At 37.5% G+C, this 21,732-nt stretch overlaps 1 protein-coding gene across 1 annotated transcript in view; it reads left to right on the top strand.

The window, feature by feature from the left end:
* The window catches only part of LOC114880645 (EF-hand domain-containing family member C2-like), a 47,525-nt gene that overhangs the window by 4,359 nt on the left and 21,434 nt on the right, over positions 1 to 21,732 (top strand). Inside the window, exons 5-6 of the mRNA XM_046285269.1 lie at positions 6,298 to 6,540; positions 17,003 to 17,229. Coding sequence (XP_046141225.1) covers positions 6,298 to 6,540; positions 17,003 to 17,229 — 470 coding nt within the window. The remainder of the gene's footprint in view (positions 1 to 6,297; positions 6,541 to 17,002; positions 17,230 to 21,732) is intronic.

Here is a 21,732-nt window from a genome sequence, read left to right as displayed (position 1 = left end):
GGTTAGGGTTAGGGTTAGGTTTGGTTTAGGTTAGGTTTAGGTTTAGAGCGTACATGGCGTGATACGAGAGCTAATATTCCTCGTTATGGAACTCGTACGTCTCATTACGTGAGATATATAGCTGAGTTTTTATTCCGACGTCAACATGATGATAATGAACGTATAATGTCATTTTTCGACATTATGGGCGAAATGTTCCGATTTCTGACAAAACACAAAATGAATAGTAGGTATACAATATATAAAAAGTGAAAGAAAGAGTAATTATAACGTGAAAAAATCAAAAACAAAACCCTAACCCTAACCCTAACCTCAAACCACTTCAATCACTGTTTCAATCACTGTTCAGTCTCCATTTTTCCCGGAATACAGTGTACACGTAATCTAAGTTTAAGCAAAGATTTTTGCAAATATCTCGGAAACTAAGGCCGAGCGGCGATAACATGTATAGGGAAAAGTTGTTCAGAATAATGACCTTGACAACATATTTCAAGGTCACGAAAATCGGTGAGGAGGGCAAACTTTTAACTAATTGCCAAAGATTTTTGCAAATATCTCGGAAACTAAGGCCGAGCGGCGGTAACGTGTATAGGGAAAAATTGTTCAGAATGATGACCTTGACAACATATTTCAAGGTCACGAAAATCGGTGAGGAGGACCAACTTCTAAATAATTACCTAAAGAACCATTGTACACCAAGTTTCAGCCCTGTATCTCAACCGGGAGGGTAGTTATAGGGTGAGAAAGAAAAAGTGGTTTTTGCCATATTTGCCCTATTTAGTGGCATTCAAAAAATCTGAAAACATTCTAGAATATTCTAGCCATGTTTCTTTATGATTGTGAATTTTTTCAGATTTTTCGGTTGCAAATCCTAGGCGTGAAAAATCAGAAACGCAAAAAAAAAGTCGAAAAATTGAGATTTCGGGTGGAAGCTTTCGAGACACTAGATTCTTACTTTCACAGTAGTTAGATATTAGCATGATGGGTGTCCTCAATTTTTTTCAGATTTTTCAGTCGGGTGCGCCGTGTTTAAAAAAATCAAAAACCGATATTTTCGACATATTTCGTGCAATAACATGAGAAATACTTTCAATTTTTACATTTCCTTTACACACTTCCGAGGGGAACTACCCAAGTGTCACGCTCGCTTATTAATGAAACTTTGCCACCTTGTAGAGCTCGTCGCCCTGAACACGCCTATACCCCCTTTTGGGGGCAGACGGCTAATTGTTTAAAAGATATTCACAATTAAAGTTAGTTACCTCTTACATTGAGAAGCGTGACAAACTAACACATACAAATGCTTAGCTCCGCGGTAAAACGCTTGACTCGCAATCTAGTTGTCTACGGTTTAAGTCCATGATTTACAACTTTTTTTTTCTTTTTTCTTTAATGATAATTTGTCTCTTTTTGAATAACTATTACAACTGTGCTATAATCATTGCATTTATTAATAATTAATTACATGTGCTGAAATTTTTTTGGAATTTAAGTTATCTTTTCTATCCAATACGTACATTAACACCCTTACCGCATTCAAAATTCGATATATCGATAGTTACGATTAATCGATAGTTTCGATATATCGATAGTTTCGATATATCGATTAATCGATGGTTTCGATATATCGATAGTTTTGATATATCGATAGTTTCGATTAATCGATAGTTTCGATATATCGATAGTTTCGATTAATCGATAGTTTCGATATATCGATAGTTTCGATTAATCGATAGTTTCGATATATCGAATTTTGAATGCGGTAAGGGTGTTAATGTACGTATTGGATAGAAAAGATAACTTAAATTCCAAAAAAATTTCAGCACATGTAATTAATTATTAATAAATGCAATGATTATAGCACAGTTGTAATAGTTATTCAAAAAGAGACAAATTATCATTAAAAAGAAAAAAGAAAAAAAAAGTTGTAAATCATGGACTTGAACCGTAGACAACTAGATTGCGAGTCAAGCGTTTTACCGCGGAGCTAAGCATTTGTATGTATTAGTTTGTCATGCTTCTCAATGTAAGCGGTAACTAACTTTAATTGTGAATATCTTTTAAACAATTAGTCGTCTGCCCCCAAAAGGGGGTGTAGGCGTGTTCAGGGCGACGAGCTCTACAAGGTGGCAAAGTTTCATTAATAAGTGAGCGTAACACTTGGGTAGTACCCCTCGTTAGTGCATTATGTGATTTCTAACATTTCTGCAGTGGATGGAGCAAGATCTGAATGGAGAGGGTGAAGTTATTGCAAATAATTGAAAATTACGCACCTTATCTCCTAAAATATTCGACAGTTTTCCTACGTTGTCGGTGGCTTATTGTTTAAGGTGTACCGAATGGTTAAAGTGTCCGACAGCGGAACCGCTGGGAAGCTTTTTGACGCAGGTTCGCGCCCCATGAATGACCAATTTTTTTTTTTTAATTATTAATTACATAAGAATACACACTAATCATTTAATAACGTATGAAAAATATTTTTAAAATATATTATCATGAAGTATACATAAAAATAAGTGGTGTAATACCGGCTCTCTGGCTATATGTACAATTAAGGTAAAATATACAGGGTGTTCGACAATAGGTGGGCAATATTTTAAGGGGTGATTCTAGGGATCAAAATAAGACGAAAATCAAGAATAACGAAATAGCGTTTACGGCTTTGTTTTCCAGTTATTAACGTTTAAAAATTCGAGTAAAAAGCGCCAGAAACCTGCAATCCGCTCAGCACCGACGACCGAACGTCAGGTCAGCAGGGGTCGGTACAGTCATAACCAAGAATCGTTGAATAGTAGAAACTTACCTCGTGCTATTCTGTTTCGCGGTACTGCAGCATTCGGCTTCGATTCTTGGTTATGACTGTACTGTTTAACGCGTCTAGTATGGTATCGTGATCGTAGTTCCATTCAAGGTCTTTCAGTAGTATTGTTTGCGGTTTTTCGTATTTGGGAGTGTATTTAATTTTTTGTTTTTTAATACTGTTAGAATTATGTTATAGTCTTCGGATGTATCGATGTATAAGTTATGGGAGTTTGCAGATGTCTTTTTTGTTCAAAAATTTGCTTTAATTATTACACAGCTTGTCTGTATTGTGTTAATGGTTATTTGCGCGCTAATATCATGTATGATATGGGGGGGGGGGATGTTAATCCTAACCTGCTCCTCTGTTGGCTGGTTTTCGTTGGGCCGTAGCAGGGATGATGGGTTTCTCGTCGGCTGGTTTTGGCTGGACTTCTTGGTGGCTGGGGTGTTCTTTGCGGGGTTGCAAAATAAAATTTTGGTTCCGAGTCTTCGCTCTTGTTGAGCCTTCTTAACAGCTCGTTAATTTGGATTTGCTGCGCTTCGTTTTGTCGACGCAGTGCGTCGTTTTGGCTTTTTAATTCGGATACTAGATCCTCTATTGATTGATTTTTGGCGATTTGGTCCTCTGATGAGAAGGTTTCCATTATGTCTTCTTGTGATAGGTTGCTGTTGTTCCTTGGTAGTTTCGGTATTGGATTCTGGTTCTGAGCGTTTTGTTTCCTTTTGCTGGGTGCTTTCTGTAGTATGTTGTTCATAGCTGCTGCGTTAAGTGAACCACTTTTTTCTTTTTTTATTATTTTTTATAACATTTCCTTAGATGTGCTTGCTTTGTCCATGCTTTCGTGGTTATTAATGTTTTTCGTGGTGTCAGATTTTACTTCTATTTTGTCGACCGCGGCGAGGCCGCATGGCTTGTAGGAGTGCTGTTCTTCTATTATGTAAGTTGTTGGTGTCTGTTCAGGCAATTATTTATTAATTACGCCTTGATCCGTGGATGGTTAGCTTGCTCGTGTCCACTCAGGGTGTGCACTATGGTAATTCTCACTTTGGTATTTCACTTGTAAACTCACTGTGCCTGAGGTCTTGCCGGACGCTGTTACCTGTCCGGCGGTCACTGGCGCCGTCGGACACCTTAACCATTCGGTACACCTTAAACAATAAGCCACCGACAACGTAGGAAAACTGTCGAATATTTTAGGAGATAAGGTGCGTAATTTTCAATTATTTACAATAACTTCACCCTCTCCATTCAGATCTTGCTCCATCCAGTGCAGAAATGTTAGAAATCACATAATGCACTAAGTGTGTAAAGGAAATGTAAAAATTGAAAGTATTTCTCATGTTATCGCACGAAATATGTCGAAAATATCGGTTTTTGATTTTATTGGATATGGGTGTTTAAATAAAACAATTTGTTTTATATTATAAAAACTGACTTTATTGCACAGCTCGGAAAAATACGTCTGACTCTGTAGGACTCTCAAAACCGAATGAATCGTCGACACCCTCAAGCAATGATGGGGTCTGTTTTCTTGACCTGCAAATGTTTATGGCACTGCCTAGCGATGCAGTCCCTTTTCCTAGGTGACGACAACCAGACACATCTGGTTGCCTTACTATTGCCTTTGTCAAGGTTTAGAACGTAGAGGCATTGTAGCTTTCACTTAAAAGAAACGGTTTCTCTACAGTTACCTTCTGTTAGTTATAATCCAACAGATTTTTTTAAACACGGCGCACCCGACTGAAAAATCTGAAAAAAATTGAGGACACCCATCATGCTAATATCTAACTACTGTGAAAATAAGAATCTAGTGTCTCGAAAGCTTCCACCCGAAATCTCCATTTTTCGACTTTTTTTGCGTTTTTGATTTTTCACGCCTAGGATTTGCAACCGAAAAATCTGAAAAAATTCACAATCATAAAGAAACATGGCTAGAATATTCTAGAATTTTTTCAGATTTTTTGAATGCCACTAAATAGGGCAAATATGGCAAAAACCACTTTTTCTTTCTCACCCTATAACTTGGTGTACAATGGTTTTTTATTATAAGCTATAAAATGGTGCATTGCTGAATAAAATCGGCTCAAGGGCACTTTTGACCATCTTATCCTGCTATGTATACCCTTTGTGGGTAAAAAAAGTAAGATTAAGAAACTTATATTCCTTCATTATAAAATGAACTCTCATCAAAGAAGCCGCGTCGCGTGTTGCGTGGCTGACTCCAATGAAGAGAATATAGTTCGGATGTAGGAAGAAACAGGTGGACAAAATGGGTAAAACAACATTGGGACAACGTGAGAGGCATTACTGTATGCTCTGCGGCGCCTCAGAAGGCCGCGCCACGCCGTGGAGACATCGCTGCTATGTAACAATAAGTAATAAAACTTAGCAAATCTTAATACTACTTACGATGTCATATTTGTGGAAATTGTATTTTCCGCGATCGCTATGCTGGAATAAAAAATTATAAGTACTTACTTATATATGCAAAAACAATATCGAACAGGAAATGAGAATGGTTGTGTTCAAGTTGATTCTAAGATTTCAGATGTGCACTAAACAATAGGCATACCTGCCTCATTGGTTGTGATCTATTGTATTTATTTAATGATTTGTTCTTTCAAAATTATGTACTTATTTAATATTTTTATAGAAATTGTTTGTGAATTTGAAATATGTGTTTCATTAATATTTTTTTTAACTGAACCAACTTGAGCACACCAACTACACATTGCAACTGTTAAATAGGTCTATATTCTGATTCTGAGTGCCATGAACAAATTTTGACACACTAAGTGCGCTGTAAACCAAAAAAGTTTGGGAATCACTATTGCAAGTTAACAAACATATCGGTGTCTCACCTAACTCTAACTTTAAATAAGAAAAAGGTACATACATATATGTACAAACATATTGAAAGTGTTTTTCGTGTTATCGCACGAAATATGTCGAAAGCATCGGATTTTTAAAAAATCGAGGATGGTTGTACTGAAAGTAAAAATTTAGTACCTCGAAAACTTCTACCCGAAATCTCCATCTTTCGACTTTTTTGCGTTTTTAATTTTTCATGCATAGGATTTGCAACCAAAAAATCTGAAAAAATTCACAATCATAAGTAAACATGTCTAGAATATTCCAGAATTTTTTCAGATTTTTTAAATCTCATAATAAGGGAAAATATAGCCAAAAATCGGTTTTTCTATTCTATCCTGTAACTACTCTCCCAGTTGAGATACGGTGTTGACCACAGGGTTGGTGTACAACAGTTTCTTTTGGTAAGCTATTGAATGGTGTATTGCCGACTAAAATCGGCTCGAAGGTACTTTTGGCCGTACTGTCCTGTTATACGCTTTGTCTTTAAAATTTATTTAATATAGATTTAGATTTATTTATAATATTTGCACATATAAATTTATCTTAAAACTATTTTTAAAACTTTCAAATCGATTGGTCTTGTTAACTATTTGTTTTTGTTTTTATAATTGGCAACACAGGAAACATTCCCAAAAAAGCCTAATCGAAGGATTGACACACGTGGCGACTTCTTAAAATACGATAAACAAGTACTTCGATTTTATGGTTATTGGGATGATACACAAAATCTTTATGGTATTATTCACGATCTTGAGATACATTATTATCTCGCTGACGATACAATTGAAATTAAAGAGAATGTTTCACCAAATTCTGGACGAGATTCTGGTTTTATGTTTTTACGACGAATGAAGGTTCCTAAGGTAAGATTATAAACATTCAATCTTTGATTATTTTGTACATTTTAAAAACATGAAGTTATTACTTTCATGTTTTCGAAAATTTCCTTATTCAAAGTTGGATGTGAACATCTACTGTTTAGTCAGTCTTCTAGAGGGTGTCCCGAAATTCCCGAAACATCGGGAATGTTGGTTGAAGCTAAGTATTTGAATTATTAACGAAAAACACTGTCCAATTAGAGCGCGCGTAGAGGGCGGGCTGAATCGCGAGAGTGTTGGCTATTGATTACATTCGAACCGTGGTTATGAACAATCGCGGCGACACCACATCGGCACAATCTGCGGCTTCGTTTTAGAGATATAACTAATTGAAAATTGGAATATCAGGTTCCGTAGCGCGTGTTTCGCTTTCGAACAGCTGACAGCTGAGCAGATCCTGGAGGTGGGCCTCGAACTGCACAAATTACTTTATGGCAGTTTACGACGGGACCGCAAAGGGCCCGCACGAAAGTCCTGTACTGTATGTATACCTGGGTTGGAAAGTAGCGCGTGCATGCTGAGGAGCCGGCTCCTCCTGCGCTAATTACACTATTACACAGTACAACATTTAACCCGTTTGATCAGCAGTGGGAGCTTTCTTTTAGTTTCAATTAGATAGAAAAAGGTTAAGTTAGGTTAGGTTAGGTTAGGTTAGTCAGCGAAAAGGTACTAATAATAAAATAATTTTTAACAAAAAATACAACCGACTTCGAAATGCACTAAAAAGTATGAAATAATTTCTACTTCATTTATACAAATACCCAACAGCTATTAATAAAACCTATCTACTCGTTAAATAGTATACTAAATACATTTCAACCTTTTCGGAGGCGGCGCAAAATTAAAAACTTTTCTTATACTAGAAAGATTCAAGCGTCGATAACCTATCAAATCATTATTGACAGCATCGTATATTCGAGTATTTTTAATTTTGCGCCGCCTCCGAAAAGGTTGAAATGTATTTAGTATACTATTTAACGAGTAGATAGGTTTTATTAATAGCTGTTGGGTATTTGTATAAATGAAGTAGAAATTATTTCATACTTTTTAGTGCATTTCGAAGTCGGTTGTATTTTTTGTTAAAAATTATTTTATTTCACACTTTTTAGTGGAACGAGCAGTATTTGTAGGATGCCGTAAGGTGGTTTACCGTTCTTATTGGTTAATTGCAACAACGATAGTTTTTAGTGATAACAAGTTCCATACAAGTTATAACAATAGTTATTAACAATAACAAATTGCATAAATTTTTGCAAGTGAGATATCGCGGAAATGTGAAAGGTTTCATCGCAATCGGTTCATGCCTTGGAAAGTATACATGTATACAAGAAACAGTAGAGAATCGGCGACTGCATGCTGACTCATACACCGGTAAAGACACGTAGGCATACGTAGAATTCAATGTAGTAGTAACAATAGTTTTTTACGAATATCTCGGAAACTAAAGCTTTCCGTTAATTATGCATAATGAAAAAGTTGTTCAGAATCATTTCCCCGACAACATATTAAAAGTTCATTGAAATCGTCCAATTTTGACATTAAAAACTTCCTGTATTTTACAATAACAATGAAAAAATGAAAAATTTTTTTTCAATGGGACCAACCGGAAGACATACCCTACAAGATGTAAAAGGTTTCGTTCCGATTGGTACACTCATCTTGGAGTAATCGGTGAACACACACAAAAAAAAAAAAAAAAAAAAACATACATACTGATCGAATTGAGTAACCTCCTCCTTTTCGAAGTCGGTTAAAAAAAGGCCTGAATGGTTTTAGTTAGTGAAAAATGACTATCTATGTATTTTGTAGGAGTAAAAAGGCCAGAAGAATAGAATAAAACACAAAACTAGTTTAAGATATTTATTCCGCGTTATAACGTGGTGTTGTTACTTCGACTGACGAAAATCAAGTGCCCTCAGCTTCCTCGGCAAGTTCGTCGTAGCCCACCAACGAAACCCGAGAGCCTGGGCCTACTCTTGAGTTCTGAGAAACGAACTGATCAAGCCTCTTATCAGCTCTTCTTTCAACGCCGCTTCAATCGCCAACTATTTCTTCCTTCATTCCACCACAATTTCATATCTTGAAAGAAAACATATTCCTGGCAGCCTGGAAGGCCTTAATCATTCAAAAAATATTAACATTAAATTATTTCTCTGTTCTGCAGAGCTCTGTCACTCATTTTCGTCTTAAATCGGACTGGTTGTATGGTCGATAAATATTTGCGATTGCCTGCAAATATTCGATTTTATTTTTATCTAACCGACACTTATCGATTATCGATTGAACTCTCATCAACCTGCTGCGGATTTTTGGCTCCCGAATACGACATTGTTTTTACGAAACTAATAAAAAATACAAAGGAGTCAATATTCTGAGTGAATGCAAATAATTTAAATAAATAAATATCTTATATACAACTTATGTATGTAAACATTTGCAAAATTATTGCAAAGAGGAGGTATATTCTTCTCTTGTTATACCTCCACTTTGAGCAAGGTTTGTTATGGGGCGCTGTGAAAAATCCAGGCGAGCGTTAGTCAAAACTTAGCGAAAAGGGACGATCTCAACATTCAGAATGAGAGAAGGACAGCATGACTGTAGTGCGTCTCACTCAGCGTTCGCGCGTTGTTGCCTTTTTCGCTTGCCTTCGCTGACACAGTCGAGTGACGTAACCAAGCTAACGCCTGATTTTGGCTACGATTCCAAATCGACAGCCTTCTTAGTTAGACGCCACCTTATAACTACTAGCTGAACTGAATTTGTCACGTGACTTGCTCTGTATTATCCACAAAATGGCGGAACTGGTCTGTAGGAATGCTTTTACGGGATTCGACTTTTCGTCCTTATATGAGAGAATTTGGGGCTGGGTGAGGGTTTATTCGAAAGAGGAAGGTCCAGTGCAGTACGGTCAACTCATGATTTCAATTACAGCACTCTTTTAGTGGCCGAAAAATGCTTCGATTCCGCGACTGCATTTTGTCGATTTTTTCCTCTACTTTAGACGCTTATATTACTAAACATTAACATAATTCCACTGAAACATGAGTTGACCGTACTGCACTGGACCTTCCACTTTCGAATAAGCCCCCACCCAGCCCTAAATTCTTTCATATAAGGACGAAAAGTCGAATCCCGTAAACCCATGTTTAGGCCCATTTTTGCCGGTAAAGTCAACGCGCTATTATTACCCGTGTCTACCCCCTTAAGTGTCAATAAAAATTAACAAAAAAGGGTGGGGTAATTAAAAAATTTGAGATTTTCAAATTTTCTTTGATTGTGTCGGATTGTGCTAAACTAACACAACTTTTTCTTATGACAAAATTTCGTCAGATCGCCAGATTTCGCAGCACTGGCAAAGTTAGGAATCAAACGTTAGGAATTTGCATGCGTTTAAAAGCTGGATAAGTGCAAGGTGACTATCCCCTCTACATGGGGGATCCCCCTTGGCAACTAAGACGCTCGACGTGGAAGCCGTGTAATATGATCCGAACCGTAATATCGGTTCTAATACGCGTTCGATCAATCTTTATCCGAGGTTCTGGGGAAAGTGCCATGCCGTTCCTCATGGTCCTCTTACCAGAAGATCTAAAATCTTCCCCACTAGGATTCGCCAGATCCTTCTAGAAAATCCTTATCTTTTCCACGTGCCATGCGGCACCATGACTTCGGGTCATCGGCCACACGCGTGTTCCTTCGAGGATCGGCGATCGAACTCTCTATCGCCGTTCCATAAACAAAACATCCGCGACTCTTAGAATTCGTCGCACCTCGAGTATCAACTACCGCTGGCCCAAGTCCGATGACAGACATATGGCTCGGGGTATCGATAGCCTAAAGAATCCTGAGAAATCCGTGAAAAGCAGGTCAAAGCCGCAAATGCATTGACCGTGCCACGTGTCAACCCTTGCACACGTACTGACGCTAACAGACTAATACTAATTCAATGATAAAATTTATTTATTTTTGACCTTTTCTTAATGAAACTATTTCTAATGCATTTGTGAGATCTTTCTGATTAAAATGATATCAAACACGATATAGTTTGAATTATATTCATTTATTTATTTATTTATTTAGAATGTGCTGCGGAACTATTGACTGCAAATTAGGTGCTTTATGTTGTTAGGAAAAGCCCGTGATTTCCATGAAACCGGACAGTTTCTTCCCATTGAAAATTAAAGTAATTTACAAGCTAACAATAATAATAGAATAATAATAGAACAAATAAACAATAATAATACACTAAACAACACAGAATCGACTTGGCTGAATACAAACGATGTGTGCAAATGCAGAATCGACACCTCGGCTGGATATACCCAATGTTTGGGTCCCAATCTCTCTTGCACTTATCCAGCTTTTAAACGCATGCAAATTCCTAACGTCTGATTCCTAACGTCTGATTCTTAACGTCTGATTCATAACGTCTGATTCTTAACGTCTGATTCTTAACGTCTGATTCTTAACGTCTGATTCTTAACGTCTGATTCTTAACATCTGATTCCTAACTTTGCCAGTGCTGCGAAATCTGGTGATCTGACGAAATTTTGTCATTAGAAAAAATTATTGTGCTAGTTTCGCACAATCCGGCACAATCAACGAAAATTTGAAAATCTCCAATTTTTTAATCACCCCACCCTTTTTTGTTAATTTTTATTGACACTTGTGTAGCAGTCGAAAGAAAACAAACGGTGTTTCGTCTCGGGATCGTCTGTTAGACTCGTCAGTGGGGCTGACAACAGACGACCCCTGCCCCAGACACCTATCATACCGCGGTTCGAAAGTTGTATATATTCGAGCCGCAGGCCGGGCGAGCGCTTGCGAGAGCACGGTTCCCTCTCGCAGCCACCTATCGCTCCCCGGCCCGAACTCAAGGCGTCCGGGGAGACGAAACCCCCTCCATTAAACGATTGCGACACTTGAGCTAATATCAACTTTTAACGCGTGTATCTCGCAGATTGTAAGTAGCACAATTCAGCACAACTTGCAGAATTCGATTATCTGTCGCCGTTCGCGTAAGTTATACGGATATTAAATTTTGTATTCTTAAAAATTCAACATTTTTTATCTTCAAAATAAATAGAGATATCGAGTTTCTATCGACGGCACAACGTAGTACAAGTTATCATAAATTATATTTTAAAAAAAAGTTTGTTTCGGCAAAAATGCAGGGCTAGTATAATTTTGTTTTTATTTATTTTCTTAATTGTTATTGATGTTATCGATCTATCGTTTGCGGCACAATTCAGCACAAACAGCACAATACGGCACAAAAAAAAACTCAAAATTCGAAAAGTGCGGGGCTATCAAAAATTTTGTTTTTTTTAATTTTCTTGAGTACGCTTTGACTTACAGAGTTGCGGTTTATGGCACAATACGGCACAAACGTAGCACAATGCAGCACAATTTCAAAAAATACAAAATTCGAAAAGTGCGGGGCTAACTTCACACACGTGATTAAATACGCGATTTAACACGACACTTTATGCATACGACACAACGCACGGGCCCTACGTCACGTACCTTGCGATTGTTCGACCAACAGTGCCATTTCGGGATTGCGACCGGGATCTTGAAGGTCTCAGCCTGCGATCGGTGCCCTGCGTGGGGACATTGTTAGCAAATGAGGGTACGTGATTGGCAGTGGCCCACCCCGTGATTGGTTGACGGGGATGGGCTATGCAGACTTCCTTCTCCGCGTTTCCTTATTTGCGCTCTCTATCGTTGGTGTTGCCTATTCTTTCTATTAGCCCAACGGTTTTTCTAAGCAGCTAAGAATTCCGTGGAATGTTCCAAATTTGAATTTATAGAAATGTTAGGCTTATTAGCAACATGTACAGTGAGCCACAAAATTATTCGCTTACCGTTTAAAACAGAATACATACCTCATTTAAAATTGGACCAAATGACTTGAGGTTTCTCGAAAAGCTATAAAAACTTGATCACCAACTCCGATGAAATTTTCAGCATACACATAACATACTTAAATTTACAAATGTCGTATTTTAAATTTTTATTACAGGCTCAAATAAAAAAGTTAAAAAATTGCCTTTTACTATTCTTTTCCCGATTTCGACAAATTGTAATTTTTTAAAACGACAGGTCATATCATAGTAAATTAATTTGTATAGCTTCTCGAGAAACCTCAAGTCATTTGGTCCAATTTTAAATGAGGTATTCTGTTTTAAACGGTGAACGAATAATTTTGTGACCCATTGTAGATGCCTTTAAATAACATTATTATCAATTCCGGCGATAGAAAATTATACAATGTCTTGCCCGGAAAAAAGGGTTGCGCGCAGGTACAGTTTTGGCTAAGGTGGTTGGTATTGCATCATATTACGTCGTGGAAAATTGCGATTTTAAATAATGCTTTAAATTCTTGCATAAAGCTATTAATTAATAATGATTTTGACAATATTTTTAACGTTTTAACCAATTGTACGTGAACACTCCTTCTATCAAGGGAATATATCGAACCGACACACACCGATTTCAATGAAACTTTGTTAAGATTCGAAACTCTGAGTGTTCGAATCCTCGGGTATTGCAACTTCGTGCCGTCTAAGTCGAAGGACCACCCACTGGTGTGGGAACAAACTGAATACTTGCTGATTTTTATGCTTTATTACTAATGTTTCTGATTCCAGTCAGGTTACTGGTTAATACAAGAATGTGTCTGGCGCGAGTTTTCTTAGAATATATATGTGCAGGGCTTTTTCTTCCAGTGCGCTCATTGGCTTGATACCTTCTGGTGGGGTACTGGTATTTTCGCATGAGGGGTAGGTGGCGGATTGGCAACTCTGGGGTTTTTCCCAAAGTCACCAAGCGGTGCTCGGTGACCGACGAAACCGTTAGTATCCGCGGCCGGCTCACCCTTCGGGTGTGCGTGGTTTACGACATGGCCTTGCTATTGAAATCTAAAATCTCTGAAATTGCGGCAATTAAGTAGTCTAACTATTGCAGCCGTGTCGCGCAAATGATGTCGATAATAAGGGTCTTTCCAATAGCTGTTTTTGGCTTGCCGTGTCATAAACCTTGCCTGGCTGAAACTCTAACAAACTTATCTGGAAGATAGTTCTCAAGAAAATATTTGATACATATTTTTTTATATCGACCATCGTTCACATTAAAAGGGTGATAATAGCCCTCAAAGTGAAGGGTTGAAAATATATTTTTGAAAATATCTCCGAAATTAAAGGAGATAATAGGAAGCTTTCTTTTCTTAATTGTGGATCTTTAAATAGAGAATTTTTCTGCATAAGAAAATTTGGCTGTAGTTCAGAATATGACCGGTCGCCGATCAAGATGAAATTTTGAGGGGAAGGGGGGAGGGGACCCCAAATATAAAGTGGTATCTTCGGCTTCCTGTTAGTTTCTGAGATATTAATTAAAAACTTTCGTACAATACATAGAATTTTTCCTATACAGACGCAACCGTCTTCGCTGTAGCAACCGTCATCGTCAAGTGTCGAACAGCCTAGCAGTTTATACCATAGCGATATCGGCTTCCGTTTCTATAGAGTGAACCATGTAAAATCCATTTTTTTTTTAACTTTTTGTAACTTTTTCCTTTCCTTGTTGTAAGTTACCGTAAGTTACCATTCATATGTAGGTTAGGTTAGGGTAGGGTAGGTCAAATAAATTTCCGGCGGCCGGCAACGCTGCAACAGTCGTCGTATCTGCAAAGTTTTAAATAGGACACCCTATAGATAGTCAGGTTGGAACCCCCACTGCGTCAACGGCTGTTCGACACTTAACGATGATATCTACTACAGCAAAGACGGTTGTGTTAGTTGCGTCTGTATAGGAAAAATTCTATGTATTGTACGAAAATTTTTAATTAATATCTCGGAAACTAATAGGAAGCCAAAGATACCACCTTATATTTGGGGTCCCCTCCCCCTCCCCCCTCCCCTGCCCATCAAAATTTCATCTTTATCGGCGACCGGTCGTATTCAGAACTTTATCCGAAGATTTTAATAAAAGTTAGCGTATTATTTGTTTAAATAATATATTGAAAATTTATAGTTTTTGTTTCATTTTTTTTTACTAAATGTTAATATATTTTTTGCAACTTTGTGTATATAAACTATGGACCAAAATAGAGAATACGTGTTTTTGAAATGTTTTGTTTTTTGCAATTTAGTGATGTGTTACGTGCGGCGCGCGCGCGTGGGCTCGGGACGCTACCGTGTGTAACTGTCAGCTGTTGTATGAGCGTAAAAGTATGTAATGTGGTAGTATGGTAGTTTAGCAATGTGATTAACGGTAACGTAACGCACGTGTGACGCCGTAAAGCCAGAAAATTTATCCTAACAATTTCTATTGCTATTAGGTCTAAAAATGTTGTGAGTTCGGAGATACGCTAGTCCCATACGGGCCCTTTCATCAGATCACTAATATAATAGAATTTATAAAAGAGGCTAACTAGAGATTATGTTAAAGAACAAGTAAAATTGATTAAGATGAACCAAAAATAGTATATTATCAATATAAAAATATTAAAATATGATGAAATACATATAATATTGAAATATAATAAAATATATATTGAATGTGAAATATAATAATGAGTTTGAATATATGAGAATACAAATTTAGCTCATGAACAATATGGATTGAGACACACAATTATTGGTTGAAAATACATACATGTAATTAAATGCAAATATAAAAAGTAGAAATTTCCAGTTGGAGATGACTCTCGAAATCAAAACTGACTACTGGAAATTCCTCGATAAAATATTCATAAAATAACTAGAAGCGTAAAGAAAACGACTCACCGAAATACGTGGTAAAATATGGTATAAAATTCCCAAATTTTATGGCTGCTATTTTCCTGGAAAATGTTTGGTTCCTGAAGAAAGGGAGAGAAGCACACACAGTGAACTATTGCACCGATAAACAATTTTGAACAACCGAACTGTTGCGAAGTCTGTTAAACTAAAACTACGTAATTATATTATATTTATAAAGAAATCAAGAATTCAACTTGAAAAATAGTAAAATGAATAAAATAATAACACAATCAAAATAAAAAAATGAAATGGATACGCGAAGATAGAGTCTTTTGCCCTATTTGTTACCGTTGAACAAATTAGAACAAAACTCGTCTTTGAAGAAAGTTGACTTTCAAAATTTGAAAAGCTCTTCACATACAAGAAAAGTTGATACGTCTTGTTGATGCTGTTACGAGCTGGAGAGGGCGGCTGCGTAGCCGGGGCTTAATTTCGGTAAATGGTAATTGTTAATGGCTTGACCAGTGTTGTTATTAACACTGGGAGTCTATGGAAGTAGACGTGGAGACGAACCTACGTATGGCTAACGTAGGGAGCTCCAGGAGGTTGGCTATGGTGGACGAACCTACGTATGGCTAACGTAGGGAGCCACAGGAAAGGTGTAGAGTGGAGGACGAACTTACGTATGGCTAACGTAGGGAGCCTCAGGAGCGTGATATGCGGACGAACCTACGTATGGCTAACGTAGGGAGCCACAGGAAATGTTAGTATTAGGTCTCGTAACTTGATTGATGTACCTCGAGCGGTAAAGGTACACCTTAGTGGGTTTCTGGATAGTAAATATAATTGAGCAATAGTATGTAAGTTAAACTAATATGAGGTTATTCTCTATTCCGGGACCTTACAATTGTTGCGTGTAATTGTCGCGGTATTCAATGAATTAAACTCTAAGTTGCAAGTTTTAAATGAGTTGAATAAATACAATTTAGTTTCGATTCCGCGAAGCAAGAATCTAATCCTTCTCGGTTTTCACGAACGAGAGCAAACGCGGGCGGACTACAACGATTATAATAATGCTTAACAGCAGACAACGTACTGTATAGCTACTGTGAGTGCTTGAAAGTGACTTGAATACCCGATCTCGCAGAGTTTCCTCGTCGCAGAAATTATCCGAAAAAGAACGTACTGACGTGTATCGAACTGATTCTAGACTTCAACTAGACCCGAGGTGCCCTTGTCGCCACCCTTTTTATACTCAAAATCAGGGTAAAAAGAGTGGTGGGGACTGACTCTACGTGACCCGTAGGACCGCGCCCTTGCTTTGCGTTGGTTTCGAATTTTCTAGAAGACGGTTGGTGTCGGGTGCACACATCTGATTCCATATAAGGAAATTTTTGAGAAGGGTTTGTAACACCATATAAGGAAATTTCCGAGACGGATATGTAACAATGCAATTTTTGTATTGAAGAATTTTTCGTAAAGTATATAATTTAAAAGATATTTGAGGTTTGCAAGTAACGTGACTCACCCTGTATATTATGACCATTTTTTCTGTATTTACTACATTCGAAAATTATTTCATTATCAGCCTGTCGGAAAAGAATGTTCGTGTGATACAAATTTGACAATCTTCTCTTATACATATACATATACCATTTTAAAATTGAAACTTGGAATTTGTATAATTAATAGATAGATTTCTGTAGTTGTTTGTTGAGCTCGAACCAATTGGGGCACAAGATCGTTTTACCGTTCTAAATGTCATGGGAGAAGATGCAAGCAATGCTTTTTACACAATAGATCCTTTGGTTACTGGTAAAACGTGTAAAGAATTTTATAAAAATAACGAGCTTGGTATTGGTGCAGAAATAAACGTCTTCGGGAGACGAATTGTTATAACAGATATGGATGCTTTTACGAAAGAATATTACAGGTAAGACGTAGCAAATACTAATTTAAATATACAGTAGACTCTTGATAATTTTCTGCTCGATAAGTTTTTGCAGAAGCCTATTCCCTTTCACACATACTGTTCACCGATCACACGAAGTCCCTTGAAAATAACGCAATCTGATCGGTTACGCCCCACCTCTGCTCACAAGTACTTTACGTCGTGATGTATCATTGGTCGAAGTGATCACATTTACTAATTAGGCTCGTGTAAACTAGGGGGTCAGTCGCTGTGTGCGTAGTATCCCCTCTGCCCCTAAGCCGTCCCGCGAGACTTCTTGTCATCGGTGGACAGTACTTCCACCAATACTAATCACGTGTTCCTAGCACATTGTTTTTTCACACACATGATTTATTTCAGTTGATTTGTCTTCATCTTTTACATCGTTACTAGAAATAAGGCGAACACGGCCGCATGGAGCGTAAAGCCGGATATCCACTTGTATCAAACGTCCGTATCGTATCACCGTTGCGTATCCATTTGAAGAGGCAGGCGTTGCATCGTTGTATGTCACAGCGTGCTACGGCTCGGTCAATATTTCTTCGTTTCTTGAAAGAAACGATTCGATAGTAGGACTAGGCCACTACAGTCGAGGAGGTTCGGTTTGCTGCATGCTGTTCCTTTGATACGGAGATACGCAACGGGCTCATCTGAAAAATTTGTCGGTTCTCTGCCGTTGCATCGCAGGAAAGGTTCATGCGTTTGCACTTGACATAGCGTTTCGGGCCGTTACTTGGGTTTTCAAGTTCAATGAATTAACATTTCAATTTATTTTAAATCTTGCGGTATTATTCGAATCATTTCAAAATCGATGAAATTATTTATGAATTTAATCTAATTTAATTTAGACAAATTTTATCGTCTAAATATATTTAAACAGATCAATTATCTTCGGTGCTACGCTGTACATAAAAGAGCAATGTTAATAATCATTGAAAAAGGACAATGTTAATTTTCCAGAGATTTTTCCGTTGCCGAGTATCGAAAGTTCTATTGGTCTGTGATACGGAGGTGAAGGAATGGGCCGATCCGAAAATTGTCGGTTTTTTGCCGATCAAAGAATAGGTTCGGAGACCACTTGAAACGTAAAAACAACATACCCAGGCGAAGGCCCGAAATGCTATGTCAAGTGGAAACATGACACTTGAGGCAGGAGATAATATGATTTGGAATCGGATATATCAATGAGATAATACTAATGCAATGACTGAACTTCGTTGTTTTTCATTTTTTTCTTATAAAACTTTTACCAAGATATTTGTGACGTTTTTCTGATTAAAATGATACCAAATACGATATGGTTTGGACAATTTTTACTTATAATAGTGTTTGCTATTTCTGAACTGTGTCTTCTAAACAAAAAAAAGAACCAAAAATAAAAAAGTACAATTATTGGTAGTTTCTATGCGCGCGAATACGCATTCGTTGTTCGTTTTTAACATTTGTAACTTTTTAAAACTTCAGAATATTAAGATTACATTATTTTCAAAAACATTCTATTTGACGGCACCAGAGAGATTATTTTTATTACATCTGCAAGTTAAAGGAGAAACAGCATACAGAAAATCGAAACTCCTTGCCTATAGGAGTTTATTTCAAGAAACGAAGAAATATTGTCCGAGCCGTAGCACACCGCGGCATGCAACGAGGCAACGCCTGCCTCTTCAAAAGGGTTCGGAACGGTGATACGATACGGGCGTTTGATACAGGATACTCGGCTTAAGCTAACGAACTTGGCCGTATTTAGTTTGATCTCACAACTTTTTACGGCCATAAGAACTTGGCTCCTATTTACAGGTTTTTTTGTTGGGATATTCAGCTTATACTGTATAAACGCGAGGTCCCTCTATTTATTAGTTCTAATAGTACCATAGTACTTCTTTATGCAGAATGTTTCAAGGAGTTGACACAAGTAAAAGAAAATGCAATTCCATTTAAATAAAAAGTCGATTTGCATTTTTTGAGTGCATCGTTGCATTCACGAAGAAAATGAAGTCATAGAAAAATAAACATTATCATACCATTGAACTTTTACATGAACAGCTTTTTCCTATCTTTTACCAAATTCAAGATACAATCCGTCCCAATTGTGTGACGCACCCTGTATACTTTTATTAATTAAAAAACATTTATTTAAAGAAGTTAATAACTTTTTCTAAAAATTATTCTCAGATAGCACGTTCCTTCGGTTCTTCAGAGTAGGCATATATTTTTCAGCAGTGAGGGGTGCTACGGTGCGCTATATAAAATCTACGCATTTGGTCAGTCAGAATTTACCGGAGCGGGACAATTTAGGTTGAAAGAAAGACAGCATGATCACCATACATCGATACATCTCACGCTAGCCATGCGCCAATGTTTGGCTTTCGTTCTTTAGGCGGACCGTCGCGATGCCTCTGGCGAGATGGGCGTTTGAATGTGTTTGTAAAAATACTTGAGGCGCTGTTGCCTTCCTAGATCGTATTGCGCGCACGCTAGCTGAGAATTAAACCTTTCAAGTTCGTAACAGACCACGCAAGTGGCTCCACCAGGCCCAACGAAAAGCAGGTTTCGACCGCCGCGATGTGTTTGTGAAAACAGTAGATAAGCGGCGGTCTGATGGTGACGCATATGCCGCCGTACATGCATATGTAGAATTATCTAGTTATACGTAGAATTAATTGTAGTAGTAGCAGCAGTTTTTCGAAAATATCTCGAAAACTAAGGCCGAGCGGCGGTTATATGTATACGAAAAAGTTGTTAAAAATGTTGAGTTTTATAACATATTAGAATTTCATCAAAATCGGTGAGGTGTAACCTAATCTCAATGTCATATAAATCTATACATATATACAGTGTCTTAGAAAGAGTGATAATCCCCTGGAGGGGTGTGGTCGCAAAACCACAAATCGGTACAGTAAAACTTGGATATATGCAACAAACATTGGGACCCAGGCGTTGCATATATCCAGTCGAGGTGTCGAATCTCGGGTTACACGCGACGAGCAGCCAAGCGTGAACGTAGAAAAGGACAGACAGTGGTGGAAAGAGAGAGGTCCGATGATCAAAGGAAAGAGCCGAAACGTATCGGTGTGACTAATACTAATTCAACGATAAAACTTTTTTATTTTTGACTTTTTTTACTGAAATTTTTACTAACGCATTGGTGAAATTTTTCTGATTAAAATGATACCAAACACGATATAGTTTGAATTATAATTACTTGCTAAAATTGATGTTAAAAGTTGGCGAAAAGCAAAGGAGGATTGGAAATGAAAACCGGTTGCGGCGTCGACTCGGGTTTCAAACGTTGCATATATCCAAGCGAGGTGTCGATTCTGGGCATTTAAACGTTGCATATATCCAAGCGAGGTGTCGATTCTGGGCATTTAAACGTTGCAAATATCCAAGCGAGGTGTCGATTCTGGGCATTTAATGTTGCATATATCCAAGCGAGGTGTCGATTCTGCGTCCGTACAAATCGTTTGTACCGTGCCGCGTTACCTATTCTACGTTCGTACACAACATGCGACGTGTTGCATGTTGCATGTTGCGTGTTTCATGTATCTTTGGTGTACGGCCTGCCTTATACATATGTAGCCAAATCATATCGTGTTTGGTACCATTTTAATCAGAAAAATCTCACCAATGCGTTAGTAAAAGTTTCATTAAGAAAAAGTTAAAAATAAAAAAGTTTTATCGTTCAATTAGTATTAGTCACACCGATATTACGGTCGGATCATATTACACGGTTTCCTCGCCGAGCGGCTCGGTCCGGCTTAGGGGGATCCCCCCAAGTGGAGGGGATAGCGATGTTGCATATATCCAGACAAACTTCTGTTGCATATATCCAAGTTTTACTGTATATTACTTCGACGTCGTTTTTCGTGCCATTTACGAATATCATCATTTTTGTGCTATGTGCAACAAACTTTATGCTATGTGCACGTTTAATATTTCTAACTCAAACCAAGCTTCGATTAAAAAAAGTTTGGTTGGTTAGGTTGCCGTTTTGACAGGTTAGATTAGGTTTTTGGTTAGGATACAATACTAAAACGTAAAAAATGCTTTTTTTATAGGTTCTATTTATTGCGGTTCTATTAGGCAGTTTAAAGTTGGCGTCTCCCATAGACTTCAATGTAAAAGTTTTTCGAAAAAAATCGATGTCTCGAAAACCGTTCATTTCCGGCAAAAATGATTATGATATTCGTAAATGGCATGAAAAACTGTGTCGAAATGATATACAGTGGTACCTCGGTATACGACTTTAATCCGTTCCTGAGGTTTGGACTTATACCGAATAGGACGTATACCAAACCAATCTTTCCCATAAGTAGTAATGTAAAAATGATTAATCCGTTCTCATGTAAAAGAAATCTTCTATTGATATTATACCTATATTAATGGGGTTGTAAAATAATTTAAACACTGTTTATGTTATGAACAGCATTTAAACGATTTCCTAGAAGTTTATAAAAAATATTAAATAATATAAATAATATAAAA

Source organism: Osmia bicornis, chromosome 3 (assembly GCF_907164935.1).
Source record: "Osmia bicornis bicornis chromosome 3, iOsmBic2.1, whole genome shotgun sequence".
Lineage (NCBI taxonomy): Eukaryota > Metazoa > Arthropoda > Insecta > Hymenoptera > Megachilidae > Osmia > Osmia bicornis.
The sequence above is the reverse complement of the archived record's forward strand: the minus strand, read 5'-3'. Positions and strand labels throughout refer to the sequence as shown.